The sequence below is a fragment of the Hibiscus syriacus genome, unplaced genomic scaffold, assembly GCF_006381635.1.
Source record: "Hibiscus syriacus cultivar Baekdansim isolate YM2019G1 unplaced genomic scaffold, ASM638163v2 tig00110105_pilon, whole genome shotgun sequence".
NCBI classification, from domain to species: domain Eukaryota; kingdom Viridiplantae; phylum Streptophyta; class Magnoliopsida; order Malvales; family Malvaceae; genus Hibiscus; species Hibiscus syriacus.
The window spans coordinates 295,133-316,631 of NW_024062591.1; the positions used below are offsets into that span (position 1 = coordinate 295,133).

Genomic DNA, 21,499 nt, shown 5'->3' on the forward strand with positions numbered 1-21,499 from the left:
GAGACCCAAAACTAAGGCAAATTGTATCCTTGAGTCCTTTAAAAGGCATTCTTTTTACCAATGAGCCACAACCAATCCAGGGCTACCCCTGAAAGTATCCCAGTTACTATACATAGTCCTAGTATATTGCCCAAGGCATTTTGCTCATGCCCCTGCCAAAAAGATTAAAAAAAATCATTATAAATTGCAAAGATTTGTAACAAGTTTTCATGTTGCAAATGATTACGTTGACACTTGACACTAACCTTGTAACCTCTAGGTTCTGAAATCAATACACAAACTGTAAGGTGACCGTTTACTAATCCCAGAACAGTATCGAGAAATATCATCCATCCCTGGTCACCATATTTTCCGGTGAAGTAAAAAGCCGGGACAAGTAAGAAACAACAGAGTGTTGCAATCATAAGCCATTTCCTGGATTCTATCTTCAGCAATTCCACCAGGGGAAAATATCTTGATATCAGATCCCATATGTTGAAAACGGCTATCAGCACAAGTGGATACCATGTACTCGGTTTGTGTTTTCCGGTGTTTTCGTACAAGAATCCGGGGAAAATTGACAATGTCAAGGCGTATATCAGAAACATACCGAGCGCGTAATCTATGTTCTGATAGAATAATTGTTTGTTGCTTAGCCTATCAACCTGTTTCACACTATCTTCATGCTGTGAAAACGGAAAACAATATAAGAAAAGAGTTTTGACAAGTATTATGCTAGAAGAAGGTTATAATACTCACTGGGTCTGTTTGTGTTTCGATACCGGCTGCTTCGAGATCGCCTAATACAGTTTTCGATCCTTCTAAGGCTGCCTTGGCGCGGAAGTACTTCACTACTGGCAATTTGGGGAAGAAATATGTGTACAGAAGGATTAATGATCATTTATCATTCTATTTTTAAAATGAATTAATTTAATCTTATTTAATAATATATAATTATCGTATATATATATATACTATCTAATTCATTATTTTAATTTGATTGGAATAATGTATTTATATTCTATGCATCAAATAATAACCCAATCTAATATATATATAATGCATATTATTCTAAGCACGATTAATGATCACTTATCATTCCATTTTCAAATATTTTAATTTAATATTATTTAAGAATATATAATTGTCTAATTCACTAACACTATATATAATGTATTACTGCCCGTAAATCAAATATGAACCTAATATATATAATGCTTTATAAATTATTTCCTTCTCCCTTTCAAGTAATAACATGACATAAGGTTGGTAAAAAAGATTCTTTTATTTCTTCACTATACCTTCTTTTTTATTATTTTCTTCTACAAGGTATACATATACATTTCACTTCACATGGGAACCAAAGCCCTCATCGCCTTCATGATTTGTATGGAATTTCACCATATCCAACCTTGACAGAGAAACATATAATTAGACATATACATATATGCATGTATAACAAAAAACAACATGATATATACACACTGAATATGCGAGCAGTTGCATATACCTGTGAGTGCAAAGTTTTCTTTATTCGTAGAACAGATATGGAGGATGTAAAAAGGTGAAATTAAGAGTTGATTTATTATTAATTAATTATATTAATACCATAGATCTATCATTTATGTTTGGGGGAGAATTGTCGTGGAAAAGAGAGAGAGAGAGAGAGAAGGTCCACACGAAAAAGAGGCAGCAAATTAAAACCGAGTGAATGGAATCTTCTGTCAGCGTTTTTGATAAGTTGGTCAAAAGGATTCCATGCAAAGCTAGTCAACCAAAAACAATACTGCCAGAAACTGAACAACAGAAACAGATGGGAGCAAGTGTTAGGTTGACGGGAATGAAGCCTGGTCCGAGATCATGTAGGGGCGTATCCAGAAACTTCCCCGGAAAGAGGAAGAAGAAGAAAATTTCGTGGAAATATAAAGATCAACCTAGATGACCTCGAGCCAAACAACATTCCCATCAACCGTTTCTCCTTTGTTTTTCTTCTTCGACCGCAAAAAAATGAAAATGTTTGAGGGGAATGAAGCCTGGTCCGATACCTTCACTTGAATAAAGTTCAAAGCTCAAAGCCCTCGCATCGAGCCAGCCAACATTCCTCTCAAACTCAACCCATTTCCATCAACTTTCTTGCTAAAAACAAAACCCTAAGAGGCTTCTTCTATAATCAACAACCCCGGAGACGATAAAGAAGAAGAGAAAACAGACCAAAGAAAGAAAAATGGCAACGGGAGCCCTTGTTTTGTTTTTCATCTTCTACAAAACCCTAGCCTACTCGGATTTATAGAGAGAAACAAGGTTAATCGGTGACACTTGAAAATAAGCCCCCGCTTATCGTATAGCGCGTTTCTCCACGCTCTTCCACACTAGTACTTGGTTTTTTAAATATTAAAATATTTTTGGCATCCAATGTTGTTATTGAAATATATTGATAGTTACTCGTGGATATTATAAAATGTTGGTTTGGGGCATGGTGTGGTCAAATATTCTATATAATATATAGAATAAATAAAATGATTTGAAAAGAGTATGTAGGTGTGTATTAGGTCAGTGAGTAGATGGAGCAGCAGAAATTAAATAAACATTTTAGTCATTAGGATCTTTGAATTCTTAAAGTTACGAAAAGAAACAAACAAAAATTAGTATGAATTCTTTAATTTTCAATTTTATTTTGTGTTTGGAGCATTGAGATTCTTAAGAAAATGGCACTGCTCTTTCCAATGCAGGAATATCACATGATTAGTTTGCCCCTTAATCTATTCCTTACCCTAAAAAAACAAATGAATTAATTTCTACTCGACGTTTCCAAATTCCAATAAAATCACTGTGTTTATTTTGATTAAGATGATGACAATTTTTTTTAAAAAACAAATAAATTATTTGTCAGTGTCGCTTGTAAGCTAATTTAAATAATTTATATTATGCAAATAATTATAATTTGAGTTTATTTTTAATAAAAAAGTAACTAGATGTATGGGTGAGTATGCATTTAATTTTACTGAAATCAACCTATGCATGTTACTGTTTGAGTTTGTGGGCACGACTACCTCTTTGTGATCCTTAAGCATCCCAGTAAAGAAACATTAAATGTATTTATCGGTATATATTTGCATAAATTAATAAAATAATTAATTGTTATAAAATATAATTAAATTTAGAATATATTCAAATATGAGTCACATATAAATTTAAATTTAAAATAAAATTCAAAACTAATTTATAGTACAAGATATACTCAAAAGTCATAAATGCAATGGAATTTGATTTTCTCAAGTAAAGAAAAAAAAAAGGGGCTTCGAAAGAGAGAGCAGGCTTTCTCTATCATTTGTCCCAATGCTTTCATCATTACCTTATTATTGGACCGTTCAAATTTCAAAAGTGAAATAAATCAAATAAAAACAAGTACGCAGATAGTACTAGTTTCTTTATTAGTCCAATGACCTTTCTATCTCTACATTCATTTCTCCTGTGTACGGCTCCCTCCTCAAAGTTACCATATTAATTCCCCTTTTTTATTTTTATTTTCACTTCCACAAATAAAATGTCAATCCAAAATTTCATTTTTTTTCTTTTGTAAAAATGGTATGCTTATTTTAATAATTAATAGAATGGAAATATTATACAAAAATATTAAAAGAGAGGGAAAAAAAGTGAAGCTTTGGAGGGTGTTAAATTAGCTGGAATAGGAGGAGTTGTCAGCGTGAGCAATGGAAATAGCCCGAGTAACGAGGAACCGAATTTAATGGCCGACGTCGACGCTTCAAACATGTCTCCCTCCTCACGCTCTCCGAGTAGTGCGCGACAACAATATTTTGTTTTTTTGGACGACAAATTTAAGCAAAGGGCATAAGATACATTGAATATTTAAAAAAATAGAGGTACTACAAATTTAACAAAATGCAGGGATACTTGAATCATTAACCCTATAAACTATATACTAAATAATTTATCATGTATACATGAACTGTAAATTAACATTATTTTGACATTTTTCATCATAATCGAGATGAGAAATGTTTTTCGAGGAATGTGAAATGGACCTTGATGTTATAAGGTTAGGTAGGATTCTATGTTAGGGGAGAAATTGTTAAAAGTTTAGAAAGTTACAAATTTATAAAATTTTAAGAGGGATGAAAAAATATTTTTAATAGAAAATATATAAAAAAATCTAAAATATATGATAATTTTAAATTTTTAGAGAATAATTATCTCATCCACCCCTTAGTCCCCTTAGTCTATCCCTCACAAGATGGATGTGAACTCGAGGGCGTTGAACTTTCTACTTTCGGACTCTTTTACATTAAACTCGGTGCTAAGTGCTAATCATCGTACGTGGAAAGTTACATAAAAAAAATGACAACAAGTCAAAGCTCAAACCGGCATGATAGGAAAATGCAGAATTGAATAGATTTGAAGGTGTAGTAAGATGATAGGAAAAAACATCTAACCCCATCTCACCTTAGAAACTATTTATTTACTTCATAATGATTAAGTGCTGAATGATTCAGAGGCTCTGTATGAATTAGCTCTGAATGTGACATGTTGTTTGATAATGACTCTGAATCATTCAGAATGCACTTCTGTGCTGAATCATTCAGCATTGTTTTGCTGAATCAGTTAGTACTGAATCATTCAGAGGTACGAAACAAACACATGAATAATTTCATTAAGAGGCAAACAAACAGCTCCTTAAACAACATCCGGTTGTGAACCGAAACTACCTATGAATATTGTTTTGCATGTAGGGGAAGTGGGACGTATGATGGAAGAGATGAACGGGTGAAATTCTCCCACATCATACGTAGTGGGGAAGAAAACTTCCACGTGCTTGTAATAAATGCACATTCCCACGTACAATCACTGTTTTTTAGTTTTTTTTATCTGAGTGTGGGTCATCACAAAAGAGGAGACATGACCGTGTTGGTGTCCTGAGAAGCTTACAAAGGGACACGTGGTATCATATGGTTCGAGGTGTTTTCCAGAACAGGGCCCTCAATGAGTCCAACACATTTTTCTCTTAGCTTTGAAGGGTTAATTATGAGTTAATGATGAAAGATGTGAGAGAGGAGAGAAAAATAAACATAAAAGATGCATCATCAGAGTCAGATTCGGCAGTGCCACCAGATGCTCAGGCTACAAGAATTGAGTCGCTGAGTTAGCTCCATTCTCACGGATGTTGCATTTGTTTGATTAGGTCTAACCATGCTCTCGGTCCCTATACTATTTGAAAACTTTAAATTTAATCCATCTACTTCTCATCGTAAAAGTTTAGTACCTTCACTCATTTGATTTAATAATTAAAGATTTGATGTAATAGTTAAAGTTTAATTTAAATTTTCTACTGAGTTAGTTTGAGTTGATTTAGTCATTCAAGTCAATGCTTGTAAAGATTTATTGGTTTGGAAGTGTAAGTATAGTTGAACGTTGTAAAATAATTTTTTTAAAAAGGGACTAAATTTTAAATACGTGAAGAGTATAAGAATTGAGAGCATAGCATTATTTGCTAAGAAAAGAGGGAGTGATTCTCGTTCCCGCCAATTTTATGTTGGTGTTTGGAATTGGGGTCATATTTATAGCTGGGGTCCTACTCAATTTAATGAATCTATTTCTAGTTTCGAAAAATGAAATTGCTTTGCGTGGTACAACTACAATTATTATCTTTCATTTTTCTCCCACCAACCTTTCATCTATTGTTATGTAGACTCTTCACAGTCATATTTAATGAGTTTGGTAACTCATACAATATGAGTTCGACAATTCATCATAAAAGTAGTGTCATTTACAACTCATAACACATGCATATATATATATATATATATGATCAATTATAGCGGATATCTCTAAATTAGATTTGTTCATGAATCAAATACTTTGATCACTTTGTCTTGAGCCATAATCTAACAAGGATTCTGTTGGGATTTTCGATGAAGCTCAATGATCAACTGAATAATTTGTCAAGAGGGGTTGAATTGGTTTTTGAGATTAGGGAGTAAAGAGATTAAAAAAATTAGACAATTGACACAATGATTTATAGTGATTCGACTTCTCAACCAAATCTACATCCACTACCTTAGCTTCTCACTAAGGATTTTCTAACAAATTCACTAATTTGTTCTTTCTTTTTACAGGATAAACAAATAACATTTACAAACTCCCTAGCTTTTAAAATGCTTAGCTAGAAACTCTCCCTTTTTCATAAAGGATAAAAAATGTAAACAAGAAAACCCTTACAAGGTAGGTGTTTACAAAATTAAGCTCATAAGAACAAAAATATTTACAAGAGAAAGGAAAATAGAAATGAAAAGCTATTCTCTTGCGTTTGATTGCTTGGATAGATGTTCTCACCCTTATTCAAGTGTCCTCAACTTGTTTTCATATGTTGAAATGTGTTTGTGGTCGTTTCTAGCCGTTGGGGATAATTTTTTTTGCAAAATAAAATTGTTCAGGACAAGGAGTATCGATACTCCTTTAATGAGTATCGGTAATACCTTTTTAATTTTTAAATAAACTAGTCGTTACTAACCGTTGGGCCTGACCATTATCGATACTATGATCATGATATCAATACTATTGTGTAAAGTAGTATCGATACCCCTTTGGGTATCGGTACTTATTTTGCATTCTGGAATTTGAGCAATATGGAAAAACAACTGGTAGTATTGATACTACCTTGAGAGTATTGATACTGTAAGAACAGTATCAGTACTACATACCCAAAAAAATGTTTTGTGCTCAAATCTTAGTTTAATGAACTTTGCATTATTTTTGAAAACTTTGAACAAATTCAATGAAGTCCATAAACATTTTTCCTTTAATTTGTTATATCAAAATATTATAAAAACATGATTCAACAATCTCCACCTTTTTGATATAACAAAACATTGAAAAATTATTTTTGGTAAAACTCCCCCTTAATAAAACATATAATGGAAAAGAGAACTATTTTGAAAATATTAAAGCTCCCCCTCTTTCATTCTTGAAATTTAATTTTTCAAACCCATACTTCTCCCCCCTTTTTGTTATATAAAAAATAATTCAACTTTAAGGTTCAAATATAACAATAAAGAGTAAGTGATAAATTTTAGCATAAAAATCATTTGAAAAATCAAAACTCCCCTCAATAAAAGCATTCCAAACAAAAATTTGACTTTAAAAGCTTGACACTTAAAAGATTGAATTTCAACAAAGATGAACAAACATGTTAGTAGCACAAGAAATTCAATATATCAAGTATAATATACTTTATGCAATACTAATTGTTGAATTTAAGTGCATGTGCATAAAGATATCCAAAAATATTATGCATTTGAAAAATTAATATCAATTGTTAGAGAGCTATCATTTGCAATAAATCACATGCATAAACATTTAAATTTTAGGTAAAAACAAAAAAGTTTGTAAAAACAAAACATTAAAACCAATTTTGACAAAAATTATGAAAAATCATTAAAACTTTAAAATGTCCATCATAATACACTTTTCAACATGAGATGAAAAACGTAAATTATTTAAAGTCAAAACTCATGTATGCATACAACAAATAGGCAACCAAATATCCAAAATTAATAGCATTAAGCTTAGAGATTACCCATTCCTTTTCAAGTGTGACTAGAGCATTTGAATATCTTCACTTTCATCACCATTGTTCCCACACCTACAAGAGACATTTAAGTGGGTTTTTGTATCCAAATTACTTGGGATCCTTGAATGTTAGTCTCAATGCCCCTTGTTTCTTTAGGAATACATACTTGTTTAATTTAAAATGTTTTCCTTTCTTTAAAGGACAAGTATGTTCCTTGTGACCATGATAATGTGAGCATTTTGTCATTATGGAACTAGATAAATTATTTAAAATGATTTCTTTTTCTTTTATTAATCATTCAAGCTTAACCTTTAAATCAAAACATTTTTTTTCAAAATTTTCAATTTTCATTTTGAAAGCTCTAAATCATTTTTCAAAATTTCATTTTTTTTCAAAATCAACTTTTGCTTTGAAAAGAAAATCGTTTTCAACTTTAAATTTTGAAATCATTTTCTTATATTTGGAGTTCATGGTCTTAAACTCCAAAATTAATTCATCGTATGCATCTTGTAACTCTTTAAAAGAATATGAATTAGATTCACTAGAGTTAGACGATACCTTGGGCTCTTCAATAGTCATTACTCACATCGCCTTTGTTGGTTCTTTTTTCTTGTTTCTATGAAATTCTTTGAGCTTGTTCCAAAGGTCATTGACATTTGAATAAGAAGAAACTCCTTCATAGATTTCGGGACTAAATGCACAAAACAACATGTGCATTTTGTTGATTTTTCTTTCGTTTTTGGGCACTCCACTCCTTCGTCTTCTTATTTGGAGAAGAGTATCTGTTCTCGATCATCTCCCATGCATCAAGATCATTGGATTGTATGAATAACTTCATTAATTTCTTCCAATCACAGTAGTTTACTCCAATTAAGTATGGAGGTTTGTCGGTTGGTTGGGAGTCTTCCATGTGGAATGAGTCAGAGGTGGAAGCCATCTTCTCGGTTGCTTCAAAAAAATGGATAGAGCTTCTTCAAGGAACGTCTTAAGGTTGTTAGACCTTCCAATGAGTCAAGCTCTTATACCAATTGTCGGGATTTTCGATGAAGCTCAATGATCAACCGAATAACTTGCCAAGAGGGGTTGAATTAGTTTTTGAGATTAGGGAGTAAGGAGATAAAAAATATACAATTGGCACAATGATTTATAGTGGTTCGACTTCTCAACCAAGTCTACATCAACTACCTTAGCTCCTCACTAAGGATTTTCTAACAAATTCACTAATTTCTTCTTTCTTTTTACAGGATAAAGAGATAACATTTACAAACTCCCTAGCTTTTAAAAGGCTTAGCTAGAACCACTCCCCTTTTCACAATGGATAAGAAATGTAAACAAGAAAACCCTTACAAGATAGGTGTTTACAAAATTAAGCTCACAAGAACAAAAATATTTACAAGATAAAGGAAAATAAAAATGAAAAGTTCTTATCTTGTATTTGATTGTTTGGATAGGTGTTCTCACCCTTTTTCAAGTGTCCTCAACTTTCTTTATATGTTGGAATGTGTTTGTGGCCGTTTTTAGCCGTTAGGGATGACTGGGAGTTGTTGGAGATAATTTTTTGCAAAATAAAACTGCTCAGGACATGGAGTATCAGTACTTCTTTAATGAGTATCGGTAATACCTTTATAATTTCTAAATAAACTAGCTGTTGGGCCTGACCAGTATCGTTACTATGATCATGGTATCGATACTACTGTGTAAAGTAGTATCAGTACCCCTTTGGATATCGGTACCTATTTTGCATTCTGAAATTCGAGCAATTTGGAAAAACAACTGGTAGTATAGATACTAACTTGAGAGTATCGATACTTCTCTTACTTTTGGTATCGGTATTGTTCATGCAGCATCGATACTGTAAGATAGTATCGGTACTACATACCCAGAAAAACGTTTTGTGCTCAAATCCTAGTTTAATGGACTTTGAATTATTTTTGAAAACTTTAAACAAATTTAATCAAGTCCAAAAACATTTTGCCTTTAATTTTTTATATCAAAATATTATAAAATATGGTTCAACATATTCTTTTTATCTTTGGGCCTAAGCTTGGTTTTACTCTTTTTTTTTAAAAAAAAAGTCATTATTTAGTCTGATTTGTGGACACCTCTATTTCAAGATTTGACTTTGATTTATTTTGGTCCTAAATTTCATAACATTCTAAATCATATGAGTATTAAAAAATATGTTAATCAAGTCCTCTCATTAGTCGAACATTTGTTTAGTTACATACAAGTACGTTTTAAATTTATGAGGACTATTTTTGTTTACCAGTCAGATCCAAATTATCTATATAATAAGAATAAACATGTTTAAAATTTAATTTATATTTTTTAAAATGTTTAATGTCATATCTTAATTAACATTTAATGTCAAAATGCTAGCTATTGATAAAATAATGTAGAGAATGAGAGGTCCCTATCCCCCATTTTTTATCTAATGAAAATTTTGGTTCCTAATAACTTGAATACATGTTAAATCATATCTCACCTCTAATCCTAATTTTGGTTCCTAATAGCTATTGATAAAAAGTTGGGATTAAATAATTACTAAAGTCATTGTTAATTTTGAAGTCATCTCTCACCTCTAATCCTAACTTCAACCCTATTAACAACTATGATAACGAAAAAACAATGAATATAATATTAATTCTTTGAGAACTTAATTAATATCTGTTAATGTTAAATTTAGTTTTAGGAAATCCATACGTATGGGTGTTGTAGGTGTAGGGCTTAAAAGCACCATTGACAATGTTCTGGATTGGGTCGTCAGTAGTCATCTTCCAACAAAGACTTGAGTTTTCGATGAATCTAACAAAGAAAAGGTTTGGGAATTGGTTGTCTGTCTTAAAAACACAAGACAATAATTCTTGTGTAAGCTATTATATCGTATTGAAATTCAATTCAGTCCCAACTGTTTAGCATGCGAATCCACAACTACTTAGTTTGAATAATGTATAGATTATAGAATCTATGCCTCCTTCCCCCAATCTATAGTTATCAAGTCAGTGTGTGTTTTAAACAACAACCTTCACTTCAACTTCAACGTTTCTTCCTATAAATTGCAAATATAGTCTCTTATGGTAGATTTGGGTTGGAGTGGACAAAGTTATTCAACACTGTTTTTCCGCCCACAAGCATCCAACCTATAACTTTAAGGATCCATACGCTTAGATGATATTGGCCTTGGATACAAGTTCCAAGATAAGCTATGTGATATAAATTATTAAAATAAATATATAAAATAAGTTAAGTGGAGTTCGAGTCTTGAATCTTGGAGTTACGGGTTCAATTTCCGTAGAGTCTAATATTTTTGTTCAAACTTTCTGGAATTTCAGACGAGCTCTAACCCTTGAACAAGTTTGTTTTAAACCTCAAAGAATGTGCTGAAGCATAAGTTTTGTGCCCCCAAATTATTAGAGTGAACCTTGAAGTTATTTGAAGAGTTCACCTTTGATGTGAGCAAGGCTGGCTTATAATGGAGGGAATAGATTGATTATACAAGTTCAACATACATGAAGAAAGATGGCTAGCAATTACACGTCAATTAAGCCGTAAATTGAACTCGTCCCTGCAAATATTTCAATCAAAGCATCCTTCTAAATATCAGTTAGTAAATTCAGCTAACAGTTTGGTTTTTCTCTCAATCTCAGCCTATCAGATCTCAGTTTGTGAAAACAAAACAACTATCCATTACCGATGTTGCTGTTAATATCCTGCGGTTTCAACTCTCTTTTGTCAATAATATTTGTTATGTCTGTAATCTGAAGAATTTTGTGTTGGAATCAGGCCAAAAAGAAACTTCAAACCTAGTTCATGGATTTCAATTATAAGAAATAAGCGAGTAATAAAACAGTGGCATCAAAGGAAACCCATAAGGGCCCTTTGAATCGTACATGTAAATTACAAAAGCGGATTTCATGATGGATGAACCTTGTTAGTGGAAAGTCCCTTGAAAGCAGATTTCATAGCAGCTTCAATATAAAAATTTGAGGCAATAGTTGCACCTTTCTCCATCAAATTCCCCATTCTTCTAGCTTCCTCAGCTGCATCTTCGAGATCATCGACTTCGTCCCTCGACTCGCGTTCCATTTCCTCTTCGAACCGCCTGAACTCGTCCATCGCGGTCTCCATGACCGAGTCGAGATAGTCTTCGGCTTCCTGCATGGTTATTTCGGCTTGCTCTTCGTGTTCCAGCTCCGTGGCTGGCCATGCCTTGTAAGACTCGATCTCGAAGAGCTTCATTAGGTCTTCCATGGCCGATGGATCGAAGTTCTTGTCTCGTAAAGCTTGATCCGACAGGAAGGTGAATTGGGAGAGGAGGGCTTCCATGGCTTTTTGATGCAGAAACAAAGGTATGAATTCAAGCACAGATCTACTTGATGAACAGTGTCATGTTTCAATGAAGAAAAACAAGTTGCGATTGTGATTTCTATATAATTCTCTAATCATATCTCATTCTATTACTAGACTTTATATATATATATATGGGTAAAGTGTAAACCAGTGGACCGCTTGAACTCATTATCTTTTTCATTTAATTACGAGAAAGCTAATTGGTGCTTAATGTGTAATGACATTGCTAAAGTAGTAATAATAACAACAACAATAATTTGATAAAGTATACCGTATTTTAATGAACTATGTTTAAATGATTAATTTTGGTCACTAAAATTTTAAAAATTATAATATAATTATTAAATTTATCAAATTGTTAATTGATTTTTTTATTAATTTGAAAAATACAAGATAATATTAATTTAAGAATTTTAACAATTTTTTGATAATGAACATTCATTTCCCTACACATACTCAAACTCGATTGAACTTTAATCTGAATTGACTTGATTGAACTTTAATCTAATTTGATGTTGAAATATTTTTATCCAATTTGATGGTTCGAGGAAAGTAGAGAAGTGGATGGCATTGGTTCCTTATCTCAATCAAAGGATGTGAATCTCTAACATAGTGAAAGGTAGGGCCAAGGCCATGACCATTTGACATCGAAACTGAAAAATAGGGGTTTTCAATGTTGCCAATAATGTAAATTTAGGTCATGATTTGAGGGGTCTGACCGATAACGAGCACACACAAATTGGAATTTATATTTATATCAAAACAAAACAATGTGATGTGGACCTTCCTTTGATGACCGTTGAAAACAGACCCATTACCCTTTTCAATTTTACATAAACACAATCATGCCCTCATCTGGTTATTACCCTCGAATTCCCAATTTTATTTTAACACTAACTTTTATATAAATAAATAAAATGTTATTTAATCTTTGAATTTATTATTAGTTTGATTAAATCTTCGATTTTTATTTATTTAATCCTTGAATTTTTTAATAAGTTCGTCACACATCACTTTAATATAGCATAATCTCTAAAGATCACATCATTAAAATAACTAAATTCCAAATTCTTATTAAATTTAAAATAATAAAAAGTTCAATGATTAAATTAAATATAGGGGCATGAGTCGATTACATTAGCTTAAAGCTTTTAGTTTTACACATTTTTATGATTATTGGGTGAGAGAAATCAAATGTTGATATTAACAATAAGAAATGAGAATATTCACTAAAAAACAAAGAGTTAATCTCTTGATTTCCCTCATCCAACCAATGATCCTAAAAAGATGTAGAATTAAAAAGGTTTACACTAGGGGTAAGTGGATCTTTACCTTAAAAATATATATTAAATTTAAAGATTAAATATTGATTTACCTCTAATTAAACTGGCAGAGTGACCATCCTAGGCCTATTATTGGCCCAAATCTGATATGGAATTTTTGTACCTCCACGGGAGCCACCATGGGGAGTATTCAGCTGCAGTCTAATGATCTTTGAACTCTGGGTTTAATGCTAAGCAAGCTATTAAGCTCAGTGGTAAGACTTCTTTCAAGTTTAGCTTCTTATATTCTTTGTATGGGAAGTCGGCATACCTCATCGGTTTCAAGAACCATCTCCCATATTGATTCAAGTATAAAAAATATGCTGTTTCATTTTGAACAACTATAATGTAGGGTAAATGCTAAATGTAAAGACTAGAGTTTTATAATAATGAAAGATAGATAAAAATAAGAGTATATACTTGTATGAATATGACATGTTGATTAGATTCTTCCAATGGATGGAATTCTTAAATGGGAGGAACAAGTTACAAGTTAATGAACCTAGAATGGTTTGAAGTACAATCTGGTCTGATCACGGCGGCCTTAGCTCATATTTCCAGGCAGGTCCAAACCAGGACATTGCTGCTCCACCAAGAAAGCAGAAGACAGCACAGAACCAGCCTAGACAAACGAATAATCAATTATCAACCTACGGTTTCCATAAATCCCATGGAAACGAAACAAATATGAATCCAAGTTCTTCACCAATCTTATCCACTCAGTCTTACCTTAGCTCCCCAAAGCAACAGCTTCCCTAGCGTTATCAGTTGTGTGCATCAAAAAATTCTGCAGACCACCATATGTTAACTTCTGATTTTTAATAGACTTGTGCATGGGAAAACTTTCTAGGCATTAACGTGGGAGTAACTGAGGATACATTGTGGGAGGACCGGAGGAGGAACCCTATGGTGGAGCTGGTGGCAGACACAAGCTGCTGCGGTGATAACATGGGTATCTGAGTTGGACAATGGCGATGACCTACCGGGTCAAGTTCTACCGGAAGTGTGGCCATAACCTCTTCTTTTTTTTTTAACCAGTGTTTTGTTTTCATTGATTTTTGTTTCTTTTTTTTAAATTTAACCAGGAATGTAAGATTGGAGACTTTATGAATATTTACATGAATATAACAAGTATACATATATTAAAACACCCATTTCTATATCGAAACTATGACTACTTGACTAGACACTGAATCCTAGGGCTGAACACTAAGCTCAAAGCATGTAGTAATATTGTCTTCGTGTGTTAAGTAACTGCAGATACATAAGAAACCATGTAACTTGTGAGAAAAATTGCTAGCAGCAGCAACAAAATCTTGAAACAACTTAATTTCCAAGAAAACTTATGTTCTTCCTTGCTGAGATGAATTGGGACATCTTGCGGAACAAAAATGTAAAAGAAAAAGAGCAGTAACATACCTGGTAAAGCTCCAATAACTTGTCATTAATTTTCCCATATATTTTTTGTCTTGAAAGTTAGTAAAATATAGAGTCAAACATATATATACACATATATACACCCGCCTTCGAAAGTGTTGCAAATATTACCATTTACCATTGTTAACAGGCTGGTGATTTTAGAGTTGACAGAAGCTATAGAATGAGCCAAGATGGCCACCAGGAGCTAGCTGTGGGGGAAATCATAGCAGCCGGGTTACAGAATTGCTAGATATATATGCTAGAAATATACATATATACATACATATATAGATGTAAACCACAAGCAGGGAGAAGATTAAGGTCTGACAATAGATCCTACCCTCTCGAGAGAGATCGCTTGCATTGGTTGTGCTACCGAGAAAATATAGATATCGGTGCGTCCAGTGAGAGAATGTACGAAGAGGCCCCGAAGAAAGGAACCGAGTTCGCAACCGGGTAAGCCCATTCGCAAGATCGTCCACAACGAAACCGATGTCCCGAAAAACATTTCACCGGTTTGATCATCGTTGGCGGTGGCAGTGTCGTTATCATCACTAATCTCGTAGCGACAAACGGGACAGGTGTTGTGAATGGTCAACCAAGGTACGATACAATTAGAGTGATACAAATGCTTGCACGGTAACTCTTTTGCTTCGCCGTCGACCTCGAACTCATCCTTGCAAACGGGGCAATGAGTGACATTGATCAGATGGTTTTCTGTGATTTTCACCACCGGCAACGCTTCGATGGCCGAAGCAGCCGCAGGTGGCGGCCCTGGCCTGTCGTTCTCAGTTAAGCCTTCGATGAAACCATCTATGTCGTTGCCTGTAACCTGGGGTGCAACGATAGGACTCGGCTGCTGGCGAGGTCGTCTAATCTCGGGCCCTGATTGATCCCCACGAGTTCTTCTATTAGTGCTTTGACGCCTGGTGGAAGGGTCGAGAGCCGCGGCCAGCGTATCGAATAACCTGGTAGTCGTCTCATATGATTGGAGGCCATGATCAGGTCGAAGCCTAGGCCTTGAGACATCCAGCTCGTGACTCAGTTGATGAAAACAATATGGACAATAAGTTTGGAAAAGGTTTGAATTGGTGAACCTTATGGTCCGTTGGCAATGGAGACACCAGAAATAATGGTACGTTCTCATCCTACGGACTCCATTAACTATAACACCAGGACGACGATGGGTGCTTAGAGACATGGTTCTGCTGGGTATGAAAATGGGGATTAATTGTGTTCAGATTATGGAAGAAGAATTCACAGCTCATTATATACGTGAGAAATAGAGGAGAGAGAATATCTTGTAGACATGCAGCAAGGGATTCCTTTCTCTCTTTTAGCATGTTGTGTGTTTTCCTGGACATTTTCCCCACTTCTTGATTGCAGTAAAAGCAAAGGATGAATTGACGATTGTTAACTCGTTGTATAGGTTTTGTTTATCGAGAGGAATTAATGGTTTTTAATTTTCCTTTTTTTAAAAGATTATCTTCTGTTTGAAGTATGCTCCGAGTTGTAATGAATTGGAAAATATATTTATTATATAAGTTAACATAAAGAAAAGGGTGTCAATTCGTTCTTAAAACAAATTGGTGGCCGAAAAGTACTCTCACTCTCTGTTGGTATGGCCCATGAGCCCAAACTCAAAGAGCCTGTTGATTCCCCTCGCTCCGAGTCAACTCACTTATTTTTTCTCGCCAATCGGATTGGATTGGGTTGGGTTGGGTCAGCCTAACCATCCATCAAAAACCACCCCAAATCCCTTCTGCATCTTTCTCTTTTTGTTTCGCTCTCACTTCGTGAGAGCAATCCAAACACGCGAAAATGTCTCATTTAGTGTTCCAAGCATCTCCACTTCCCAAAACGTTGTTATTAAAACCCAGACTGCAGCCCTCTGCTCGTCCTTCAGTTTGTAGGCTCAAGAACAATCTAACTGTGAGATGTTCGTCATATTCTTTAATCGACGATGTGGATTCCTCCGTCGCTGCTCTCGAGCGTTGTTTCTCGGCACCTCCGGCTCCAGTGGAGCTCGGTTCTTCGGGTTCGAGTGAGGTGGGACCGGTTATGAAAGGCGGAAAATACGGTGCGTTTGGTGCGGTTACTTTGGAGAAAGGGAAGCTTGATTTGACTCAGAAACAGACCACGTCTACCCCCGAGGTTCGTTTTCAGTGTTTTAGCTTTTGCCTTATGAGTTAATTAAGCTTAATTAGAGCAAGCACTTGCTTAGTATTTTGATATCAAAACTTTGCAAATATTTAAAGGCTAGTTTTTATAAAATATGTGGAGAAAAGAGTTGTCTTGAATTTAATTAACGATTTTATATACTTTGGTAAAAAGATTTTTAATATGTAGAATGAATTCAAATTGAAAATTTAGCTTATTTATGTCATTTAAGCTGAAGGAATCTAACAGAGAAACTTCCTTCTAGAAAGTCTTTATCTTCTTGTTAAATTAATGAAATTTGAACTGTTTACCTTTCATAACATGTATTTTCGAACTAGGGTTTTAAATATTAGTTTAGAAACAAAACCCTGCAACACACAATGGTGAAAATGGAATATGCTTCGGACCTTTTGGTGTTATGTTTGTAAAACTCTTAAAACATTTGCAGTGCTAAATTAGGAACACAGTTATTTTCGTTTGAATCTTAAGGTATCCTACCCACATGTGATCTAGTTTGCATGATTTACATATGAATTTAACTACAGTTGTTGGTTTGTTAAAATATCAGTTACATAGCAAGCTATGGACTTACGTCAGGTTTGTGCCTGATGTATTGTTTAGACATCTTTATATTTATGCTACTTTGAGTCGATTTTGTATGAGGATTTGGGTTTGGATGCTCAACCTATTAACCTCGATAATTAGCTTTTATTGTTTTGAGTGTCAGGTTCATTTTTTTATTGTAAACCAGATGTTTAATTCTTGGTGTCGTTTATTATTTGTTTCCTTGGGAACATTGTCCAAAATTTTGGAACGATCAGCTAATACATTCGAAATTACAGCTTGCGACTGGGGGAGGTGGTGGAGATATTGGTAAGAAAATTAATCATGGAGGTGGGGATGGAGGTGATGATGATGGCGATGATGATGATTATTTCGATGACTTTGATGATGATGGGGAGGGAGACGAGGGTGGACTCTTTAGAAGGCGGATGTTTCTGGAAGAGGTAAGAGATCAAAGTCTAGTAGATTCATTATGCATATTTGACAACTTATTTGGCTAAATGCTTAAGGAATAAATAGTCACTTGAATTTTTGGATTTTCCTTCATTTTCTTCCCAGCTTTTTGATCGAAAATTTGTAGATGCTGTATTGAACGAGTGGCAGAAGACAATGATGGACTTGCCTGCTGGCCTCCGACAAGCTTATGAAATGGTTTAGTGACTTTTCTTATTGGTATATCTCATGGTCAAGGACTGTCTGTTCTTGTTCAGTTGCTGACTAGAGCTTTTTCCCTTCAGGGATTGGTCAGTTCGGCACAAATGGTAAAATTCTTAGCAATAAATGCCAGACCAACCACCAGTAGATTTATTTCTCGAACACTCCCTCAAGGAATGTCTCGGGCATTTATTGGCAGGTAATCCTTGATATGCTCATGTTTACCTCTTGAGGATGTCTCCAGCAATCCGGATAAAATGAATATTTGATCACAGCATATCGTTGAATCTATCATTGATACTTACATATTATCTTTTTCTGTTTTTAGGATGCTTGCAGATCCTGCCTTTTTATACAGGCTTCTTTTAGAGGAGGTTGCTACAGTTGGTTCTTCTGTTTGGTGGGAGGTGAAGAATCGAAAGGATAGGTGATTTTAAATAGCACGATGAGATATATGTCTGCCTTGTTTATCCATTTTGGTAAATCAAACTAATAGAATTGCTTTACTTTGTCTACAGGATTAAGCAAGAATGGGATCTGGCTCTAATGAATGTTCTCACAGTGGCTGCTTGCAATGCTCTGTAGTTTGGTCTCTTGCTCCATGTCGTTCTTATGGAAACACCTTCCGGTTGACTTGCAAAACACATTGCAGAAGCTTCCAAACAATATTTTGAACGGAGTTACCCACTTAGAGAATTTGACTTGCAAAAGAGAATCCATTCTCTTTTCTACAAGGCTGCAGAGTTGAGTTTTGTTGGATTAGCTGCTGCAACAGTGCAAGGCTGTTTGTCAAATTTTCTAGCCAGTAAAAAGAAGGAAAAGTAAGTAGATTTCACTGATCTTCAGTTATCCTTTTGTTCCATCTATTTGGAAAGGAGAATCTTTTCTTCTAGTTAGTAGGCTTCTTTTAACTGTTGGCAGGTTATCTGTGACAATTCCATCTGTGAGTACCAATGCACTTGGATATGGTGCTTTCCTTGGACTCTATGCAAACCTTAGATATCAGCTTTTATGTGGATTTGATCAAGCAATGGCCAACCATTTTGATGTCATTGGTGTAGCATTGTTCTTCAGCACAGCTTTAAGGTCTATCTCTCTCTTTTTCTCTCTCTCTCTCTCTGGGTCATCTCCGCCTGGCAAGTACTTCTGACAATTTTGCTATGTGATTCCTTTCTTCTTTTTGTTGATGACTTAAATGGAATTTGTGGTATTTTTGCCTCACCTAATCGGTCGTGCGCAGGGTTTTGAATGTTCAATTAGGCGAAAGATCAAGGCTGGCTTGGCTAGGTGTTGAGGTGGATCCGCTCGTTCAGTCGGATGACCTCTTGAAAGCTTACAACAGGCCTTCTGAGGATGGTGCCGGGTCATCTTCTAAGTGGTTTATATCCAAGAACGCCATTGTTTCCGGCCTTGGACTTCTTGGCATCAGACAAGGAAATGCTGAATCTGTTGGCAATGGGGAACCTGGAGCTCCAAAGGCCCGGAGAAAGAGGATTGTCCGGAAGAAGGTAACTGCAGGCTCTACATAGTTGGTTGACATAATTAGCATGGCTGTCCAATTTTGCTACTTGATGAATCACATAAAGAGTAGCTTGTAGATGATTTTGTGGGGGGAAGAGTTGTTGACTCTTTGTATTCGTTTTTGATTGAATGTTAAATTTTTTTTCATATTCAATGAAGTGCTACACTCCAAGTTGAGAGCCCTTAATAAATTGCAAGGGATTGTTTTTTGGGTAAGATCCTTGTTTACTCGACAAGAGCTTGTATGAAGTTTTTCTTCCTTAAAGCTGAGGCTTTCTTCGGAAATAGATTCTGATTTTTACATTGAATATTAATATGAGTCAAGTCGGATAATAATTACTGTTTTTTTTTTCAAAAATATTAAAAATGCTTAAAATTTTCAATATTAACAATCTAATGTCCAAATATTATGGATGAACCAATCAAATCAATCGAATAGAAAATTGACAACCTTGGGATTCGAATACAAAACGCAACCAACTTAATTAGCTCTTATCACAGAAATTATCCAGGCTCTTAGAAAGTCAGAAAAGGAAAAGGAAAAGAAATATGGAAGATTGTAAGACAAGAAAGTTGTAAAAACTATATTATATGTTGAGCATAATGTAGTATATGGTAGAGGCAAGGTATCGATTGGTTAAGGAAGTAAGCAAAGTCGGTCTTTTGGGATTCTGCCAGCAACTGCTCGTTAGATTCTACCAACTCACTCACGTATTCTCCCCCCTTTTGAGCAAGTTATGCTCATTTAAAACCAACCGACATTAGTCTTACATGGCTGTCTCAAGTGCCTCTTGCTTGCAGGTTTACTCTACTATGGCATTGCCTCATAATCCCATTTTATTTTTATGCATTTTCATCATCTTTGCATCAGGTAACTTCACCATTTTTGTTGCATCTGTTTTCTTTAGTAAGTTTTAGTGGTGAATTGTAAATGTAATCGGTTTGCATTTATGTATGATTATAAGGTGCAACAAAGCCTGCAAATGCCAAAAATTTTACCCTGGTGAATCAGTGCAAAGACATGATATGGCCGGCGATAATCACAGACGGAAGCAACTTCCATGGCGAAGGGTTTACATTGAAACCGGGAGAAACTGCTTTCTACAATGCCCCAAACGGTTGGAGTGGTCGCATATGGGGTCGAACAGGTTGCAGTTTTGATAAAAACGGCAATGGAACATGCCAGACAGGTAACTGTGGCACTTCCGTTAATTGTACAAGCTCCGGTAGTCTCCCTGTTACCATTGCTGAATTCACCCTCGGCGATATCGATTACTACGATGTTAGCCTCATGGATGGCTTTAATTTGCCTATCGTGATTAAGCCTGGTGGTGGTAAAGGAAACTGCAGCACGGCTGGTTGTGATGGAGACTTGAAGCAAAATTGTTCATCAGATCTCGTTTTTAAGAAAGACGGGAAGGTTGCTGGTTGCAGAAGTGCCTGCGATGCGTTCAATACCGATGAATATTGTTGCCGTGGGGCGTATGAAGATCCGGTTGCTTGTTTGCCAACGAATTATTCCAAGAGTTTCAAACAAGTTTGCCCTGCAGCATCTAGCTATGCTTATGATGATCGTGTTAGTATCATAACTTGCTCTGCATCAGATTACATGGTGGCATTTTGTGCAACAAGGTAAAGCAATATCATAGTTTCGCAACTGCACATAATATATAGTATCGAGAAAAGGGTATGTGCTATGGTTTGTTAAGCTCACTGATGGGGTTGTTGCTGGATTCAGGAACAATACAATCTGCAGCTTTCAGGATGAGAAGCTTGTTTGCAGTGTTACATCAGAGGGCTTCAAAGCATTCTCTCAAATATGGAGGATTGTGATGCTGGCATTACCGTTGGCTTCCATTTTACAAAATTTCTTTTAGCAAACTCTAAGCAGAATGCTGTTTTGATTTATATGATTTTGAAAACTAAATTCATGTTAGGCTTTCCT

The 21,499-nt window shown here is 34.9% G+C and overlaps 2 protein-coding genes and 3 pseudogenes across 2 annotated transcripts; 2 read left to right on the plus strand and 3 right to left on the minus strand.

The window, feature by feature from the left end:
• Positions 1-38: 38 nt before the first annotated feature.
• Positions 39-1,805, minus strand: LOC120214695 (annotated as a pseudogene).
• A 9,566-nt stretch (positions 1,806-11,371) lies between these two features.
• LOC120214737 lies at positions 11,372-11,989 on the minus strand. Its single transcript, XM_039212565.1, has one exon. It carries the CDS (start codon positions 11,888-11,890, stop codon positions 11,477-11,479), a length of 414 nt encoding a protein of 137 aa, XP_039068496.1. The 5' UTR covers positions 11,891-11,989; the 3' UTR covers positions 11,372-11,476.
• Positions 11,990-14,829: 2,840 nt separating this feature from the next.
• On the minus strand, positions 14,830-15,887 carry LOC120214731 (annotated as a pseudogene).
• Positions 15,888-16,445: 558 nt separating this feature from the next.
• LOC120214728 lies at positions 16,446-19,770 on the plus strand (annotated as a pseudogene).
• Positions 19,771-20,310: 540 nt separating this feature from the next.
• Positions 20,311-21,458, plus strand: LOC120214730 (pathogenesis-related thaumatin-like protein 3.5). Its single transcript, XM_039212560.1, has 3 exons — positions 20,311-20,425; positions 20,520-21,186; positions 21,293-21,458. Exons 1-3 carry the CDS (start codon positions 20,326-20,328, stop codon positions 21,429-21,431), a joined length of 906 nt encoding a protein of 301 aa, XP_039068491.1. The 5' UTR covers positions 20,311-20,325; the 3' UTR covers positions 21,432-21,458.
• The last annotated feature ends 41 nt before the right edge of the window (positions 21,459-21,499 follow it).

Excerpts from the sequence above, each read along its gene's own strand:
- LOC120214737 (XM_039212565.1), bottom strand. The coding sequence starts at position 11,890 with ATGGAAGCCCTCCTCTCCCAATTCACCTTCCTGTCGGATCAAGCTTTA.
- LOC120214730 (XM_039212560.1), top strand. The coding sequence starts at position 20,326 with ATGGCTGTCTCAAGTGCCTCTTGCTTGCAGGTTTACTCTACTATGGCA. Across the intron at positions 20,426-20,519 it reads TTTCATCATCTTTGCATCAG|GTGCAACAAAGCCTGCAAAT; the intron begins GTAACTTCACCA and ends TATGATTATAAG. Across the intron at positions 21,187-21,292 it reads GTGGCATTTTGTGCAACAAG|GAACAATACAATCTGCAGCT; the intron begins GTAAAGCAATAT and ends TGCTGGATTCAG.